The sequence below is a fragment of the Eumetopias jubatus genome, unplaced genomic scaffold, assembly GCF_037043125.1.
Source record: "Eumetopias jubatus isolate StellerSeaLion01/CBP00866 unplaced genomic scaffold, mEumJub1_p1.0 scaffold_1, whole genome shotgun sequence".
Classification (NCBI taxonomy): domain Eukaryota; kingdom Metazoa; phylum Chordata; class Mammalia; order Carnivora; family Otariidae; genus Eumetopias; species Eumetopias jubatus.
Genome location: NW_028274807.1, coordinates 64,090,597 through 64,110,767, shown reverse-complemented (window position 1 = coordinate 64,110,767; position 20,171 = coordinate 64,090,597). Strand labels below are relative to the sequence as shown.

At 41.8% G+C, this 20,171-nt stretch overlaps 1 protein-coding gene across 1 annotated transcript in view; it reads right to left on the bottom strand.

The window, feature by feature from the left end:
• The window catches only part of ARHGAP31 (Rho GTPase activating protein 31), a 104,719-nt gene that overhangs the window by 26,333 nt on the left and 58,215 nt on the right, over window positions 1-20,171 (bottom strand). Inside the window, exons 2-6 of the mRNA XM_028110630.2 lie at window positions 15,672-15,774; window positions 13,157-13,301; window positions 4,807-4,889; window positions 3,516-3,623; window positions 2,724-2,866 (exon numbers count right to left, since the gene is read on the bottom strand). Coding sequence (XP_027966431.1) covers window positions 2,724-2,866; window positions 3,516-3,623; window positions 4,807-4,889; window positions 13,157-13,301; window positions 15,672-15,774 — 582 coding nt within the window. The remainder of the gene's footprint in view (window positions 1-2,723; window positions 2,867-3,515; window positions 3,624-4,806; window positions 4,890-13,156; window positions 13,302-15,671; window positions 15,775-20,171) is intronic.

Below are 20,171 nucleotides of genomic sequence, written 5' to 3'. Positions count from 1 at the left end.
TGCATATTTATATTTTAATGAATCTTGGGTACATCACAATCTCTCTGGCCTTATTGCTCTCATTTATTAAACAAAAGTATTGGATTCCACGACTAAAATCTTTCCAATTTGAAATAGAGCCCTATTTCCAAATCTAAAATTCCAGAGGGTGTGGCTTCTTCCATTTTGTGTAAACATTAACTATGCTATCTTACCAAAGTCAATACGAATTCACGACAAGAACCTTTAAATGAAATGCACTATATAATAAGCATTAGAGGCAATCAAGAGTTAAAGGCTCACAAGTAAACTGGATTTCAATATACGGTACAAAAGATGGTTGAGGCAATGGTCACAAAGAGAAAAGGCATTTCCAGGTTAGAATCAGGAACGGCTTTAACACTAACAGTCACGGATAGGATTTGCTGTCAAGAAGAACATTTCCCAAAAGTCATTAATTCTGCACAATGGTTTATTGGCCTGTTTTCCTATTTTTTTTCTCTTCACAGAGGCAGCATAGAGTTAAGGAAAGAGGAATGGGCTGAAAAAGTAGGTTCAACATTCAGTCTCAAAGTTACTAGTTGTGTGGCTTGGGGCAGTTACTAAGCTTTTCTGGTTCTCTGGTTCTTCACATATAAAATAAGGTGAATGACCTTATTGGTTGATGTGATAAGTCAATGAGATGATGTATGGGGAGCACCCGTTCCTGGCAGAGAATAAGTCCCCAACCATTTACCGGTTGATTCAAAAGAATGAATGAATGCATCTTCTCACCTACCTTCAAAAAGGATTTATACAGCTTACAATAAAAAAATACATCTCTAGCGGGAGAGTTAGAATAAAGATAAAAAGAAACATTCGCCACTCCTAAGTATATAACCAAGAGAATAAAAAACATGTGTTCACACAAAAACTTGAATTCACAGCAGCATTATTCATAATAACCACAAAGTAGAAACAACCCAAATGGCCATCAACTGAGGAATGTATAAACAAAATGTAGTATAGGTATACTACAGAAGGTATATTATTCATCCGTAAAAAGGGAGGAAACACTGACATATGTAACAATATGGGTCAACCTCAGAGAACATGTGCTAAGTGAAAGAAGTCAGTCACAAAAGACCACATGTTGTATGATTCCATTTATATAAAATGTCCAGAAGAGGCAAATTCCTAGAAATAGAAAGCAGCTTTGTGGTTGCCAGGGTCTCAGGGGAGGGCGAAATGTGCGGAGACGGCTTCATGTGTATGGGGTTTCTTTCTGGAGTGATGCAATGTTCTGAAATTAGATGGTGGTGATGGTTGCACAATTCTGTGAATACACTAAAAGCCACTGAACTGTATACTTTAAAATGATTAAAATGAATTTTATGCTATGTGAAATTTATTTCAATAAAAATTTTTTTTTCAAAGGAAGGTTATAAACCACATAGAGGACAGGGTAGGGGTGGGCACAATTATGCCAGGAATCAAAATTGGATGTTAGCTGCAATCGATTAATCTGATGGTTATGCGTGTTTGTTCCAAATACATTAGCTAAACTAGAAAAGAATGCTTTAATCAGCTAACACAAATATTTTGCAGATAGGGTTCTCATATACCACTGGTTCTCCACGTGTAGACCCTGACCAGCAGCAGCAACATCACCTGAAAACTCATTAGAAATACAAATTCTGGGGAGGGGGGTGGGGGGATGGGTTAGCCTGGTGATGGGTATTAAAGAGGGCATGTATTGCATGGAGCACTGGGTGTTCTATGCAAACAATGAATCATGGAACACTACATCAAAAACTAATGATGTACTGTATGGTGACTAACATAACATAAAAAAAAAAAAGAAAGAAAGAAATACAAATTCTCAGCAGCATTCCAGACAGACTGAATCAGGAGTTCTGGGGATTAGGTCTAGTAATCTGTGTTTGAACAGCCCTCCAGGTGATTGTGATGTATGCTAATGTTGGAAAACTCACACAAGTGGTAATTACAAGGCTTCTTGACCAAATAGATTTTTGATTTTTACAAATTAAGCTCACAGGAGTTCGAGCAACAGAAACCAATTCATTCCTAGTGTTCATTATATCATTATGAGCGCTATCGGAAATCATAGTCTTGCATCTTATCACATCCAGCCTCAAATAGCTATATCTTTCTCACCAACATGGCCACAGAGGATTTCAGCACTAACCAGTCTCTGCATATGCATGCCCACAATACACACTCAGTTTTGTAGGCCTAGTGCCTGGTGCGGGGTAGAACAAAGTAAGCACTCAAGTAATGCTTGCGAAGAGAACACATTCTGAATATACACGTGTGTATGACCACGCTGCCACTTAACCCATTCACATAAAACTCCAAGACGAAGACCTAAGGGTCTTCTGAAATACCACAATGAAAGTAAAGGTGAGGGAGGAATGTTTCCTGTAGATAATAACCCAGAGAGTTTAATAACTCACTAAAACCAACAGATTATTCCAGCTCAGAACTCTGCGTTCAAGGGATAGGTCATGTATGCAACTGCTCAGAAACATGCTACAGCCACCCATGAACACATCTTGCTGCACACAGACTAAAGTACATATACGCACGATCCCCAGACGCTGACACATGAAGTAGTCAGCACACATGCACACAGCCAACACTCAGAGCTTGAAGCAAGCCCACCCTAACTTCTTCTTGGGCCCCAGCACTAAGGCAAGGAAGAAGGATGGCCTGCTGGGGAGTGTGCCAGAAGCAGCCATTACCATTGTTCTCCAAAGCCCCAGGTGTGCCGTTGTTAAAGATTTGATCCACATGATTCAGTATGAACTCAATCACCACCTGCTGGACCCGAACTGCAAGGAAAGCCGCGTCTCCATTGCACCCAGTGGCTTCTATTTCTTTGGATCTAAATCATGAATGAAACACAGTCAGTGAGTGAGTCTGCCCCACAATGGAAAGCAGTCAGGGGGAGCCCGTGAGCCTTTTGTACAAGCCCCATTTCCTAAATGTATACAGTTTGTTAATCTCTAGACTATTTTAACTATTTAAGACCTATCAAAAGGCCTCCCCAAAGGCTGTGAAGCCCAACACACTGAACAAATTTGAAAGCAATGACCAGGTACCATACATTGTTAGACTATAAACACTGTATTTGTGAATATACAGGAATTGATTTTTTGTCTGCACAGGATCTCCTCCCACCCCCACCCAATTGTTCTGTGGGTCAGGTCATCATTTGTGAAGTCCTATGAAGCAGTGACCCCACCAAAACTAACAAAAGCCAATGAGCCCTAAAGACAAGAAAGGCCTTTTCAAGAACTTATAACATACAGACCCGTAACTTTAACTACATGCTGGTTGTAGCCAGAAAACGCCTTTGGAACCCAGAGTTTCCAGGAGAGCAGACAAAGAGCTCAGCCTATTACAATCGTCCTAATTTATATGTGTTACAAATGACCACTTAGCTACAGGTGTGTCTTCAAGGGCCTTCGTTTCGGTTGGTGGGCTGCTTTGAGCGCATGGGGGTGGTGAGAAGGTGAGGGTATGGTTGTTACCTGAGCAGGTTTGGCGCCCACACCAAGGCCAGGTTCCTGGCATGCATGTTGGTCTTGCTGCTGAAGGAGGCAATGTGGGCCAGGTGTCGAATCAGGTATTCCAAGGTCCTGTAATGGTTCATTTTTTTTTTAATTTTTTTAACAAAGTAAGAAACTTTAGTGCCTGTGTAAAGCCTGACATTTGGAGATGATTTCTATGTTTGGATTTAAGAGATTCTAAATATTTCTATCTCATGAATTTTGGAGGAATATCAGGAAGGTATCAAGACTGATGGAAATAATCTTCTTGGCCCTAGGCACGCTGGCCCAGGGTGGAGAAGGGGAATGGTTTTGTTAGAAGTCAGTCGAGGCCCTTGGAGAGCCAGAGACAGTTCCCTGGGCCCCCTTTTACCCAGGCCACCATTGCTGCCACACAATCTTGAAACTGGTTCTTATCTCTGCTCTTTCTGGAATTCTCCCAGCTACGGGTAACTTGGTCCTTGTTAGGTGGAGAGCTCATCTCATGGATGAATGACATCTGTTACTGTAGGAAGTTCTTTCTTATACCACATCAAAATCTGCCCCCTTGTAAAAGAGGCTTAGAGAACCCTGGGAAAGGTGGTAAGATGAAGGGATAAACTGAGAACAAATGGAAGGATGGGATGATGTGAGGGATGGTACTGGTGAGCAAACAGAGACATCAGTCAGCCAGAAACTCAAGAGCTACAGCCAAACCCTATTTAAAAACCCTCCCGGGGGTGCCCGGGTGGCGCAGTCGTTAAGCGTCTGCCTTCGGCTCAGGTCATGGTCCCAGAGTCCTGGGATCGAGCCCCGCATCGGGCTCCCTGTTCCGCGGGAAGCCTGCTTCTCCCTCTCCCACTCCCCCCTGCTACGTTCCCTCTCTCGCTGTGTCTCTCTCTGTCAAATAAATAAATAAAATCTTTAAAATATAAATAAATAAAATAAAAAAAAAATAAAAACCCTCCTGGATTCCAGAGATTTGTTTATGCTATGAATCTGGGTAAGAACCTAGAATATCACAGCCAGTGAGCCTGGCTTGTGTGATCAGAATGACCTCCTGTGAGACTCTGAGGGGGGCCCCACAAGTAAATAGGACGTGGGCTGCCCCTTCCCCCAATGTCCCCCGGCAGGCACTGACGCATTCTGAGAAAAGTTGACCTGTTCACCCACCTCAAAATGCCACAGGAAAGTCACTGTCCACTGAACTTGTTCCCTTTTATGACACCAGCCTGCATCTCTGGTATTATACCACCTTGAGAGGTCGCGGACATCTTTTACCAAGGATTCTTACCTGTAATGGGATGGGGGAAGCTCCTGGATAACATTCTGGATGCGGGCCAGTTGGCCTTCTTCCGGGCAATGCGACACTGCCTCCTGTGGGGAAGAACGTGAAGCAGCCCAGTGAGTGCTTGAGAGGGTGGATGCCCACCTTGTCTCCTGGCTTTATTTAGGTTTCTGGTACTCCAGCCTCCCAACCAGGCCTAGAGATCATCCTTCCAAGAGGCATGCTTTTCTAGTAAAAATAAACACCTAAAACCCGAGGGTTCGTGGGCGTCTGGGTGGCTCAGTTGGTTGAGCGACTGCCTTCGGCTCAGGTCATGATCCTGGAGTCCCGGGATCGAGTCCCGCATCGGGCTCCCTGCTCGGCGGGGAGTCTGCTTCTCCCTCTGACCCTCTTCCCTCTCATGCTCTCTATCTCTCATTCTCTCTCTCTCAAATAAATAAATAAAATCTTTAAAAAAAAAAAAAAAACCCGAGGGTTCGTGATGCGAAGCGTCTAACAGTGAGTGCACACGGGGACATGTGGATTGCTTGGGTCTCTGTGCATCCTCAGAAGGTTGTTAGGTATCTGATACAGGTGTAGAATCTTGGGTGTGTGGTGTGGCAGAGAGAGGGACAGAGGTTCACACTGGGAGAGATAAAGAGACAGAGACAGAGAGAGATGGGGATGACAGGGTGGCTCCATGTTTACTCAGTCAGCTGTCTTCTTGGGTGCAAGCAGCTGCTTCCTACCTGGCCTGACACAATTCCAGGACCTCACTATTCAGTGGCTCATCTACTGTTATAGATGCTGATGTGAGGAAGCAGGGTAGACGAGCCTTCTCAGCAGAGTAAGAACCTTTTCCCTGAGACCTGATGGTCTCACCTGTACGTGCTTGCTGTCTGGTTGTTTCCTGTGTGGGTGTTTGTTCTCCTGAGACAGGGAAACCAGAGGGATCCCATGAAAAAAAAAAGCTGTTTGTTTGTTTGTTTTTCTCTTTGCTCCTTTTCCTGCTTCTGTTCTTGCTAGGACCTACACCCTTCGCCTTACACAGGCCTTACAGAACAGATAACATATGTCCTCCTTGCAAAGGAAGAGAAGTTAATGATCTCTTTGGAGTCTTCCAGCACAATAGATGACATCTCAGGAGTGACCCGGGTTGTCATGACCACTTTCCAAGACCACTGACTCATCAAGACCCCTTGGCTCCAGGGCATAAGTGACTTATGGAGTCTTTGTTCCTGGATTACTGAGAGGACACATGCACCACACCTCAATAAAAACCTCAGGCCCCAAGTAAAGATGAGACTCACTCTTTTCTCCTTTCTCAGTCTTCTGGAAAATGCTCTGTCTGTATCTACTCTCTCCATGTCTTCAATAAACTCTACTCTCACTTCTTGGCTTGCATTTGATTTCCATCCTGTGACAAGCCAAGGACCCTCTTGGCTGGTCCTATGGGACTCCCCACTCTGGGTCGGAGGACCCAGCCAGCCTGCTTCACGTCCATCTGCCCAGGTCCTTCAAGGAGAGCCAAGAGCATTTATAAAGGCAGTGTGATGACAGGCTTGCCCAGAACTTCTGCCTGATGTAGATGTCCCTGGGCAGATGCCCAGTGCCCTCTCCTGAGAAGCTGTCCTGCCTGTGCCCAGGCTCAAGGCGGCCCCTTCCAGTGCAGTGGCCGAGTGCTCAAGAACTGCAGTGTGGGAGCGGTACCTAAGTGCAAGGTCAATGGTAATCACATCTTTTTTTTACTGACGTGTACTTTAGGTACATTAAGCCATAGCCCCCTGAATTCCTTCATATGCATATACCGTTGTAACCCCGCCTAGATCAAGACACACTTTAAAGAGAGTTCCTGAGCTCATGTCAATCCTTAATAACCCTGAATTCACAGGCATATGTGACTTACAGTCTTGAATTTCCTCCCAGTGCCAGAAACTTGCTTTACATTTGAATATAAGGAAAAGTCAAATCAGGACATGCATTCTTTACTTTGACTCTCAGTAATGAGAATTTTTAGGCACAGGAAAGTAGAAGGAAGTTGATTGGGCACTTGCTGTTATGCCAGGCGCTGTTCTAGGCCTCATTTGCGGTGTCTGGTCTGCTTTAACGTAAGAGAAGATGTCCTAAGTGCTGCCCCAGCCTGGACTTCCCAACTCCCTTACTTGTCTCCATTGTTTCCCACGGTCCTCCCCACCATTACAGATACTACAGCACGTACTTATTAATTAGGCCTACTGCTTATCGTCAGTCTCCCATGCTAGATGTAAGCTCTGCAGGTGTGACGAGTCCTAGCGCCTAGAGCAGTGCCTGGCACCCAGGAGGCACTCCCTCCATATTTGTTGGATTTGTTACACACCATCTGAGTGGGACATCATGCCAGGGCTTTGTCCACCCATTTTTTTCCCCCTTTTCTTCTCTCCCCTCTCCCCTCCCCTTTTAATTTAATTGAAGTAAAACAAAGACATCAACTATTTTTTCAAAGGCTGTCAAAATTCTCCACAGGGGAAAACTTGAGATTTTACTTCCTAAGCATTGGTGGGAGCAATGAGGCACCGGGAGGGTCACGGTCACAGGTGTCCCAATCTTCAGGTGGGGGTGCAAGCCTGAGAACAGAACCAGCAGAAGCATGATCTCTGTTGCAACCCTCAATTTTTGAGATAGGGAGGAGGTGGAGGGAGGGAACAAGATCGGAGCCTGGAGTAGGAACACTGACACCCCTGCTTTCTTCCTGAGAAACTCACAAGGGGAGCCAGCGGAGAGAAGCTCTTGAAGAAGGAGGGGCCCTGGAATGCTGTGTGGACCCTCCCACACTCTGTCCTGCAAAGGGGGAAGGGTGGGAAGCCTCTCTTCCTCTCAGCAAACTTTGTACACTGCTCCCCATTTTCTAAAAGTGTGTCTGGGGGAAAAAAGGTGCAGATCAATTTAACAGCCCTCATGGAAAGTTTCTTTGATATTTTAGGAAGCTGTTAGTCATCTTTGTTCGGAGAGGCCGGGCGGGTCCTCCCCCTAATGCCTGCAGGTCCCATTTGGGATTCTTGTTTATTTCATTGTTCACAGCCTCCCTCCCCGCCCCCCCCTCACCTTCAGAAGCCCTCTAGATCCTGTAGTTTCTCCTCCAGGGGTCCAGTCCTACAAACTTCTTTTTAGCTCTCTGTTCCCCCATTAGGTTGGCTGAACCTATCATCAGGGAATTGGGGAAGGGGAGTTGAAGCTTTGCCTACCCCAATATTTTGCCTGAAAGAGAATTTCATTAGATAGTATGTCTGGCTGGTAGGATAGCAAGTGATTATTAATTCCTTCGTATTTCGTATTTTAATTTTGAGTACACGTATTAGTTTCCTGTAGCTGCTGTAACAAATCACCACAAACTTAGTGGCTTAAACAATAGAAATTTGTACTCTCTCAGTTCAAGAGCCTGGGGCGGGGGGAGCGGGGCGGGGGGCACTCGGAAGTGCTGCTCATCTTTTCCAGCTTCTGGTGGCTGCCCGCACCAAACTAAATATGTATATTATATGTAGATAGTAATTCTAGCCGGGGTGCAGGGCTGCAAGAGCCCCTGACTCCTGGGGTGCCGCGGGGGCCAGGTTCCATCACTCGCCACTGACGAAATCCAAAGGCAGAGACGTGAGTGGTGGTGAAACAAGAAAGGAATTTATTTCAGTGAGGCCAACAATGGGGAGACTGCGGACTAGTGTCTCCAAGACTGTCTTCAAAGTCCCAAAGATATTTTCCAGGTTATATAAGGACATACTATCTGCCTGACTTCCTGGCACCAAATATGACCACGCATTGCTTCCTATTCAGGTGCATATACTGCTTTCTTCCATTTAACTTTACATTGTGGCCGATAAATACTCTTCAGAAATGCGACTTTTCATGGCTACCCAGGACCAAAAATAATAGATTTATTATCATTTATTTAACCTATCCCTGTTGTTAGACACATAGATACTCCCCACATTTTGGTATTATACTATTGCAATGAAGCATTTAGAAGTCCATTACTTGTGTACACATCTGATTATTATTTTAGAATGTAGTCCTAGAAATAGAGGTATTATATTTAAAAAATATGAGCACGTTAGGATTCTCGATAGTAATTTCAAATGACTTTCTGAGGTGTCCAGCCAATTCATACTTTCCAACATAGGAAACCATAGAGGGGCACCTGCTGGCTGGGTTGGGATATCATGCCACTCTTGATCTAGGTGTTATGAGTTCAAATCCCATGCTGGGTGCAGAGATTATTTGAAAATAAAATCTTAAAAAGATAACAACAAAACACCATAAAAGAGCCAGTGTCAACACAGGATTGCTGCATGAAATACTAATGTTAAAAAATTATTTAATATGAAAATATATTTTTCTAATACATTTATAATTTTTATTTTTAAATTAAATTTTTTTTTTTTTTACATTTCAAAACTGTCTATCTACAGTGCCTGGGTGGCTCAGTCAGTTAAACATCTGCCTTTGGCTCAGATCATGATCCCAGAGTCCTGGGATGGAGTTTTGCATCAGGCTCCCTGCTCAGTGGGGAGCTTGCTTCTCCCTCTACCCCTCTCCCCTGCTCCAACTCTCGCTCTCTCTCTCAAATAAATAAAATTTAAAAAAAACCTGTCTACCTGACTTTTTTTTTAATTGAAGTGTAGTTATACACCATGTTATATCAATTTCAGGTGCATTTATAATTTTTTAAAAACTATATTTCTTCTACGAATTGTTTGTTGAGGTTCTTTGCTCATTTGTTTAGCAGGTGGTTTTTGTTATGTGGGGCTTTTTTCTTTTTATCAATAGGTAGGAGTTCTGTATAATTAAAGAATATTAATCTCCTGTCATCTTTATTGTAAATGTTTTTTATAGTTGACCATTTGCCTTTTAATTTTGTTAATGTGTTTTTTATATAGAAAAAAATTATATGTAGTTTAGTTTGTTACATTTGTCTCTGGTGATCTTTTTCCTTTTGCTTTTGTTGTTAGAAAGCTTTCCCCTGAAATCTGTTAAATGGTAAGAATGTAACTTGACTTTCCTCCTTTCCCAATAGTCAATTTTCCTAATACCGTTTATTGAATTCTTTGTTAGCCTGGGATGCTTTCTTTATCTCATATTAAGTTACTAACTACCTGGGCCTACTTAAGAGCTGTTAACTCTGTTTTAAAATAGTATGATAGTTTTCAGACAGAATATTAAATCTTTCCTTCTATTTACTAACTGTACAAGCCCAGGCAAGAGTGTCTCTGAGCCTGATCTGTAATACACTCATCTGTAAGAGACTATAAAACCTACTTTATAGAGTTATTCTGAAGATTAAATGAAATAATATTTTAAAAAGTTTATCATATAGTAAGTACTCAATAAATAAACTCATTATTATTTCATTAATATTTTTCTAATTCTGTTATTCCACTGAGATAGTATTCTACTTTAGCTGTGCAAGTGGGTTTAAATAAATCATTTTAACAATGTGTGACAATGTTAACAGAGCTATTTACATATTCCTGAAGGTTTGCTTATATTATCATAATTTGTTATTGTGACCAAAGAAATTAATTAAATGATAAATTTTTCAACATAGTTAACATCACTAGGTCCTACTTATGTAGAAATCCCGTTGCACAGCAGAACATTTATTTTATTTTTTAGCATTAATACCATGTTAGATTTCCTGGAAATCTGATGACAAGTTGAAAATAATGTTTCTTTGGTATTATTCTGTTGCTGTGGGAGAAGAGAACGATTAACAATTTTAGGGAACAAGAGTGGGAAGAGATAAATATGGGTTTTGTTCTGAGCCTATAAGCAAGATTTAAGAAAAAAACATATTTCTGAAGTTTCCAGATAAGAATTCTTACCTACTCCCAACTATCATAAAATGAAATTTAGTTAAAATAAATTAGACTCATTCTGTTCTTTAACATGATGATATTCTATTCTATCATATTCTAAGATGTACTATTATACTGATAAAAGGATTAAAGCTATGTAGAAAAAGACAATAAAGTCTTATGCGCAAATTAAAACAAAAATAAGATATTTTTGGTTGTTCAGATTGGCAAATAATTTGACAAATTAGAAATACCAAGTGTTAGCGAGGCTGCAGGGAAAAGACCATTCTTATCTCTCTGGAGAACAATTTGGCAATACATAACAAAATTTTAAGTAAGAGCTTTTTACTCAGTAAATCCAAATCTATGATTTTTTTCCTAAAGATATAAACAGAAAAGGATAAAGATATATATACAAAAATATTTATTATTATAAAATCAAAGTGTTGAGAAACAAAAAGTCAAAATGTTCATCAGTAGGAAACTAGCTTCAGAAATTCATTGCTCATATGAGAAAATACTCTGTAAAAACAGTGTTTCTCTATTTGTTAGCACAGAAAGATGGTCACATTGTTGAGTTAACATTCCAAAGCAGCGATATATATATAGTGCTGAGAAGGGAAAGTGGGGAGAGAGAAAGAGAGATAGGGAAAAGGAGAGAGATCTATAATGATGTCTCCTGAAATGTTAGCAGCAGATATGCCTGGGGTGTGGGATTTCCAGCGATTTATACTTTCTCCTTTACACTTTCCTGTATTGCTTTCATTTTTGCAATAAAATTCCATTTTGATTTGGGAAAACAAATACAACAAAAACACTAAGCGAGGAATAAAAGAGTGAAAGAAATACCCACATGTTAACAGTAGCTGCCTTTGGTTTTTAAGAGAGGAGACACAGGGTTCCTTTCTACTTCCTTCCATTTTCCAAACTGTCTGTTACCAAATATGATTACTTTTAAAATGAGGAAATAATCACAGATTATAATCTGGCCGACTCACGTGAGACCCACAACTTTTCCTCCTGGTTCCCAGGAAAGACTCCTCTATGGTTACAATGGCTAGAGGCTGCCATTATTTTTGACTTAGCCACTCAGAGCGGAGGCTCATTTGCCTTTAGCCTTAGGGTCCACAAACCCCTGACACTTCACATCAGCTTGTACATGTTGGCTTCTCCAGTAGTCAACCTCTAGGCCCAAGTTCTTTGTGTTTTGGCCTAATTTTTTTTTTCATTAAAAAATTAACATACTTTTAGTAGATGAGATTTTTGAAAGTTAAAGTCTGAAGAAGCAGGGAAAACTATAATCTCATCATTGAAATAAATGGCTATTAATCCTTTGAACATCTTTCTCTTTAATCATATTTCATAATCATAATTGTACAATTATGCATCTGTTCTTTTCTGGTTATCATTATGAGTGTTTCCCCTCTATCACTGAAAACTCTTAAATATATTTTAATGGTCCAAACCCAACTTTTAAAATGCATCCACTTATTCCTATATTATTTGGAAGTGAACAAACTTTTATATGCTCAAAATAAGTTTATTACAGGAGCCATGAGAAAGATTGCTTCCCATGTTAGAGCCTAAACCCGGTCCTTATCAATAATTGCAACTCCTCCATAATCTTAATTGCAAACACCCCCCTGACCATCCGACTCTGTCTATTGACCTCATTGGATGAATAATCCATAGATAATACTTTTTCACTGTCACTCAGTGCCTATGGCCTCACTTCCCCTGTTATCCAGACAAAATTCCATGGTCAACTATTTCAATCACTCTCTTGCATACACTCTCATCTTCCTCACCCCCCTTCATTAGCTGAACCTCAATCTTGGTTAAACCCATCTCTCCACCTACTCTGCACCTCCACCCCAGCAGCCTGGTTTTCCATGCTTTCTCTACAGACATCCTGTAAGCATTTATTCTTTCTACTTTTCCTACAGGTGCCCCTATCTAGTGACCACACAGCTGCTAGTAAGGCATTCTGCCCATCCACCCTCCACCAACCCAACTCATGGGCCCAACCTGCTCTTCCTCTTGGCTGCATTTCCCAGATTCTTTTCTCTTTCCACCTTTCTGATCTCTCCCTTGACTTGGGTTTGTTCTCTCTCCCTTCTCCCTGCCCACCTCATTCCGCAACCCCCAAAAGAACTACAAAAGGAGAAGCCTGATGAAAATGAACTAGCCATAGGTGTACATCTGGAGTCTTAGGTTTCTGTCCTGCTGTGTGACCTTGGGCCAGTCATTTCACATCTCTGGTGCTTAGCTTCCCCCTATACAGTGAGGCACATTTGGTTAAGTAAACACGGAGATAATTCTAATCCAGCTCTTGAAACAAATAAACATGATTCTGAAAATCTAAGAAAGGAAAAATTTAGCCAATGGACCCATTACCTTACTTTCCTCACTATAGTATCCTACTTCCATTACCTGGCTAAGATAATGTCAACCATCTGGTGAGTTTTATTATTGTTATTTTAGTGTTGAAACTCTCCTTGGCCCATCTAGGAGTCCCACCCAATAACCATAATGGAAATCCAAACACTCACCGTGAATTTCTCATAGAGCTCATAAGTCAGGAGGGGGTTGGGCAGCTCCCTAAAGTAGAGCTTGCAGAGTGAGCCCACACAGTGGATGTCCTGGAGGTACACTTCCCTTGTCAGATCTGGACATTGATCTGAGCCAAACTCTTGCCTGAAACAACACAGACAGAGACATAACAATCCCGAGAGCATATGTTCCATGTCAGCAGCTGCTTGGCTGCTTAGGGGTAAAAAGACCCTAAACTGCTGATCTGACTCTGTTTTTGACCTCGATCAAGATGCCCTTCTCTTCCCGGCACAAGGAAGCTCCGGGAAGTCTTCTACTTCAGGTCTGGATCTTCTCTGTGAAAGCTGCAGTCACTGGAAAAACATAATGCCCATTTACAAATGGATTTCTCAGGGCATTATGTCCCAGTCTCAGTTATGAACAGTGGGGAAATATGAATTTTTGTTGCCAAAAAAAGCCTGTTGAGATTTCAGTTCTTCCAAAAGATTGTTCTAAATGAACTTCTCTTTCTTGGAGGAGAGACCAAAACCAGGGTGAGTCAGATTGTTATCATTCACTCCATACACTCATGTCAACAAACTTGTTTATCTGGAGACTCGAGCCCTTCCAAGCTGCCTGATAGTGACTCCCACAGGATAGATGAGATTATAAATATCTTCTTATGAACAATGTATAGTGAGGTGTTTGGGAACAACATCAGATTCCAGGCCTTGTTTCTAATTGAAAAACATTTCTTGACCAAGGTGATGTGAATACACTGCTTCAAATAATATATACTTACAAGTTAAAAACCTGTTTAAAAAAGTGACAAGCTGGAGCTTTCATATAGAGGAGAAGTTAAGTTTCTTGAGAGAATTCATCTGGTCAGCCGCATAGTGGCAAATTCAACGGGACTCACAGAGCCAGCATTTCAAAAACGGCCCCCTGCCTGGTTTCCTGTCACCTGGTTCTGGCCCTTTAACAAAGGGTGGGGAAATCCCTGATGCTGTCTGAACCTGAAAGGAGCTGGGTGGGGCCCTGAAAAGAAAACCTTGCAGCGCCTTATAAATTCACCGGGATGTTTTTTGTTTCTTTGGTTTTTTGTTGTTTTTGTTTTTGTTTTTAAGAGAGCAGAAGAGCAGAACAAGAACAAATTCGGAGCTTATCCATTTATTTAGCCAAAATTTCCCAGCGGAGGCTTTGGTCTGTCCTTTAATGAAAAAGAATTTGGCTATCGCCCAAGTGTTCTCCCACCATACCAACTACTGTGTCGTCTATTTCAGAGCTAAGGGTGAAACATTAGAAAGTATTTGCTGTTGAAACTCTAAAAAACGTCACGCTAGTAAATTAGTGAAATTATGTAAGTACATAGATCTGTTAAAATTGATGGTTGCAACAAAGCAATTAGTTTTTTAACAGTCGCCACTTCTCCATGAGTAAAAAGGATGTCTTATTCCTTTCGTGGAATGTCATTACAATTGCGTTGGGGGGAAGGAGGGGCCGAAAACCCAGTTAGAGGAAGAAGACAGAAGATGAATTAACTGTACAATCTATTCAATATAATGGTAACATGAATGTTTTTATTGTTTTAAAAGTCTACACTTATAATTAAACATAGAAATATATAAAAATAACACCTGATAAAACACTGTAAATATACTATATATCTACTCCCTTTATTTTATATATATAATACATATAAAACACACACATACATATCTGTGTTTTGTGTGAAGGTTATTGTACTCTTTTTTTATTTTTTAAAGATTGTATTTATTTATTTGACAGAGAAAGACACAGCGAGAGAGGGAACACAAGCAGGGGGAGCGGGAGAGGGAGAAGCAGGCTTCCCACGGAGCAGGGAGCCCGATGCGGGGCTCGATCCCAGGACACTGAGATCATGACCTGAGCTGCAAGGCACATGCTTAACGACTGAGCCACCCAGGCGCCCCAAGGTTATTGTACTCTTAATTCAATGTGATAGAAATTTCTTCCCCCAAATTCTAGGATATATTTTAGAATTGTTTAGGATAAATCTATAGAATTGGAAATAGTTTTTCAAAATATCAACCTCATTGAAAGAAATGCACAATCATGCAGATTTTTTATTTCCTGACCGAGTGAACTGTCAAATGTTGAGTGTGTGTCAACAGAAAAACTCCCATCATCTCCAAGTTCTGAACGGGGACCTAACTGAGCTCTGGGTAGGCAAGTGAATAATAAATCACATTGTTCTAACTTGTGATCTAAATTCATTTGAGTTCAACTGAATCCACCTAAGAAGGATAAACCTGGTGCAAGACAAAGACACAGATTAAAAACCCTCAGGAGCTTTTGTTGGAAAGAATTACATCAGACTAGAGGATTTCCTGATTAGATTAAGAACACTTTGGCATCTGAAAACATCACACTGATCTGCTCTGCCACCCTTCCCTCAACCCCTTCAGGTTTTTAATTCTCCCAATGCTGGCGGAGCTGTGGCCAGAGAGGAAGGATCGCGGGAGAATTCTTTTGGGGGCTATTCTTTCAGCTTACCTTAGCTTTTGTATATTTGAGGTGACTCCTGAAAGCCGATAAATTCCATCCACAATGCCATGAGTCTCTATAAATTCTGCACAGCTCTTCAATACATATGGAACTATGTAAAGAAAAACAATAAAGTATTAGATATAAGTCTAACTGTCCTTTAAAGATATCCTTTTAAAAATACAGGTAACTTCAAAGAGAAGCAAGTATGGAATGCATATGAGTTACAAGTGGAAACAATTACTTTTAAATGGTAGATGATATTCTTTTGTATTTAAAAAAACCATGAGGTTTTGTTAAAGTTTAGAAAAGTCATGTGTTTTAAAAGTTGGTTGGGTTTTTTCGAAGAATTTGAAAAATATGCAAACACTTAGATTTTGAAACCAGCAGTGACCTTGGAAATCCCACAACTCAATCTCCACATTTCACTGGTTCTCCAAGTGTGGTCTCCTGACTGGCAGCATCAGCATCTCCTGGGAACTTCTTGGGCGTGCAAATTCCCAGGCCCTACTCCAGACCCACTGAATCAGAAATTCTGGAGGTGGGGCCCAGCAATCTGTGTTTTAAAAGCTGTCCAGGTGACTGTTGCATGATACAACTATCTATATTCTACACATGAAGAAACCAAGGGTACAGATAAGTTCACTTACCTCACTCAAGATTACCTGTTGCTTATAAAAAGTAATTAATACATGGGAAAATGCTTATGATGGAAGTCGGTAAAAGAAAAACAAGGCACAAATTCAAATATACATTGTGAACTTAGCTATGTTAAAAAAGATGCAAAGGAAGAGACTGAAGATGTCTACTAGAATGTCAAAGGCGATTATAAGGTTAAAGTGTTTTTTTTTTTAAGGGTGAGAACCAGGGGCGCCTGGGTGGCTCCGTCAGTTAAGCGTCTGCCTTTGGCTCAGGTCATGATCCCAGGGTCCTGGGATCGAGCCCCACATCCGGTTCCCTGTTCAGCGGAGAGCCTGCTTTTCCCTCTCCCTCTGCCTGCTGCTCTGCCTACTTGTGCTCTCTCTCTGTCTCTCTGTCAAATAAATAAATAAAATCTTAAAAAAAAAAAATAAAGGTGAGACCCACCCTCCACCAACACCACTGAATGGGTCAAACCAGCCATTGATTGAATGGACCACCTAAAAGGGACCAACATGGCCCTTTGAATTCCAGCCACTCCAGAAGTTCAATGTCCAGGTAGAAAAGTCTGGATATGCCGACCTCTCCTCAAGGCTGACCCTGATTGGCCCAGCCAATTCAGTGCCATAGAATGGCAGCTGCAGGCCTTTTGGATGGCGTAGAGAGCAGCGAGTTACTTGCCACTTCGGTCCCTGGACAGATCCACCTGAGGTCCCTCCATGAGAGTGCTGTGGATGGTGGTTTTTTATGGAGCTACCAAAGCCTTGGGCACCGAAGTCTTCAGCTGTGGAGGTGGTGGGGTGTAGGAACTCCATGAGCTAGTGCTTGGGTTGTTGGCACTGTGTTCCCTCTCCCTAAAATACACCCAATCCATGAATGCCTTAGGCTTAGAGTTAATGCCAATCCATTAATGCTTAATGTACATGATGGTGCCTGCACACAATTCCAAGTTGGGCTGGGCTTTTATGTAAGTAGACACCAGGTATTTAGACACAACACTCTCCCTGGAGTCCCTATTACAACATTTTCTAAACAATTCTCTGACATTTCTTTTAACTACTAACTGTAACTTTGGATGCTCAGTAAAGCTTGTCTACTTCAAGTATTCCACCCATCTTTCAAAGGCTGTGCAGCCCCAGGACCATTCCCCTCCAGGACACAGCCATGTTTGGCCCTGGTGTCTCATGACCAGAGCTGGGGAAGAACTTCTCCATTATCCCAGGTGGGTGGCAGGCAAGGAATGGACTTGGGTTTGGAAATATTGAGAGCAGAGACCTGCATGGTAGTACCACTCACTCTGAGTGAATACAGGGTGGGACCAGAGTGCAGTGGAGGAGGGGTTGTGAGGGTGGGGAAGGGGTCCAGGGCCTCTGCCTGGCTTCCACCAGAAAAGCTCTACTTTGATCTGTTGTATGAGATAGTGTTCCTCATGAGATTTTTGTCTCTCACCCCATGCCTCTAAATAATAAATAGTAAATAAATAAACAAATAAGTAAATAAATAGGCGAAGACAGTTCCAATGCTTAAAAAAATTGTTTTGGGTTTTTTCGTTTTGTTTGTTTGTTTGTTTGTTTTAACCCCTATCATGCACAATAATGGTCAACTCTTTTCCTACCACGCCAAGCTGTTGTTTTCATAAACTGCCACATTTGGTCTATGGCTGAGAATACACGTTTGGATATCAAACTGCCTCTGTAAACTTGAGCAAAATAACATATGTCATAATTCTGTCTCTCAGAGTCTACATCTGCAAAATGAGGATAATGGATCCTGACATATAATAAGCATTCTACAATGACAGTTATTATTCCTATTTGAAGCCTGTCTGTGATTTAAATTCATAATTTGTGAGAAGTAATCTTGGTGAAAATATTTTGCCTCCTCTCATCCAGTGGATGATTAGGGTAGAGTGGATCAACCTCTTACCAGCTAACACTCATCTCTACTATTTGGAATGGCTTTTGTATCCTTCTTTGGTTAAATATTTCTACTTGAAGATAATTTTGCTTGTCTGAAGTCTCTTTTCTATGCATTTAGGTGTGTCTTCATAACACAAAGGCAGCAGGATCCCAGAGTACAGACTTTGAGTTAGAGTCCCACGGCTATGGTTGGCCTTGGTGTGTTCTGCAGTGTGTCTCTGTACCGAGGTGTATGGTTGTTGGGCCGTGCAGGGCACAAGTGGACTTAAGAGCTCTGAGCATTCCCAAGAAGGACTCAAGACAAAAGCCCTGGCCTTGAAGGGCCTTTATAAAACACTCTACAGAAGGGGTCACCAACCCGTCCTATCCCATTCTCAGGTAGGGCCCTCCCAGGACCATAGCTCTTAGCTGTAGCACCTCGGGTCTGTTTGTTTTAAAGGTGGAGAAAACACATTCCCGGACGGAGCCTCTGCCATAAATTTACTCTGGCTTTCATATAGAGGCCCTAGAACCTTCCGTCCACAGCTCTGTTTAAACAAGAGGCAATATTATAACAACTCAGGGGAGGAGGCCATGGTCCCAGTCTCTGAGGAGTGTTAGCTTTCCTGGATTCTTCTCTCAGGCTGAGTTGGAAGATAGAGGGATTCTCCATCAACCCAGCAAATGTGAAAGGATCCACTTCATCTCTGTAATCATCTAGCTCAAGAGCCAGAGCAGTGGTTCTTAGACTGGGGCCCCCCGGCCAGGTGCACCAGCAGCAGCTGCATCCAGAAGATTCTGATATGTGCTAAGGTTGAAGAACCACTAGTCTAGACATGAGCTTCGCATACTTTTTAATGTGACACAAATCCCTGGGATCTTGTTAACGTGTGGGTTCCAATGGGGGAAGAGTGTCAAGAATTTGCATTTTTAAGAAATTCCCAGATGATGGGGACACTGCCCACCTTGCCGCCCACACTTAGGGTAACCAGGGTCTAACAGTAATACTGGTGTGTAGTGCTGCAGGGGCGACCCAGAATTTAGTCTCAGTCTCAGATTTGTTTAGACTGTTGTCCCTGGGGTCCAACCAAATTGGGGACACCCTAGGATTCTGGACGGGGTAGAAGTTTGACACCAAATAGCTGAATGGTGATAGACGGAAAGAAAGCTTTCACTGTCACTTTGGGCATGGGAAGGAGTGATGCTAGAGGTCAGAGTCACAGAGCTAGTTCTGGAGGATTTATCATGGACCCAAAGAACTTGAAGTCCCCTCCTACAGAGGTCCACACAGTTGCTGATTGTGATATAATGTTATAACTTCTTTGAACTGTTTCACTGAAGGTTCTCAAAGACCCTTGTTTGTTTTGTTTTTCCTGGATCAATGATCTTAGATGTTAAATTTTAATCTGAGCACAAAATAAGTCTTGGAGTAGTTTCTGATGGAAAAGAAAACTCTGCCTTTGATTTATGCCTTACAGTTGACACAACATTTTAAAGTCCTTTGTCTCATTTGATGCAACCTGGTACAACTAAAAGACATTTTATACTTATACATAATGTGGGGCACTTCTTTCCTCAATTCCTAACATCTTCAAGGGTTTAGTACAGAAAAGACCAGCAGTTAAATCGTTTCTCTGAGTTCCCCCAGAAGTAATGTCTGCTAAGCTGCCCCGGTTCCCCTTGTGGCCCAGGACCTGATCAGATCCGAAGACAGAGATTGGAACAAGCACAGTTTTGTTTGGTTACTGATGTGCTCATGGCAGCCATATGATGTCATAGTGCAAAGTGCTTTTGGGTTTTAGGAAAACATGGTCCTCTTTCCTCTCTGTTCTGGATTTTTGTTAAGGTCTTCTACTAATCAGATTTCATCCCCTCTCTGGGTCCTGCATTCCTAATCTTTAAAAGTGAAGTCTAATGGTGTATACACACAGTGGAATCCTGCTCAGCCATACACAAAGAATGATATAGCATA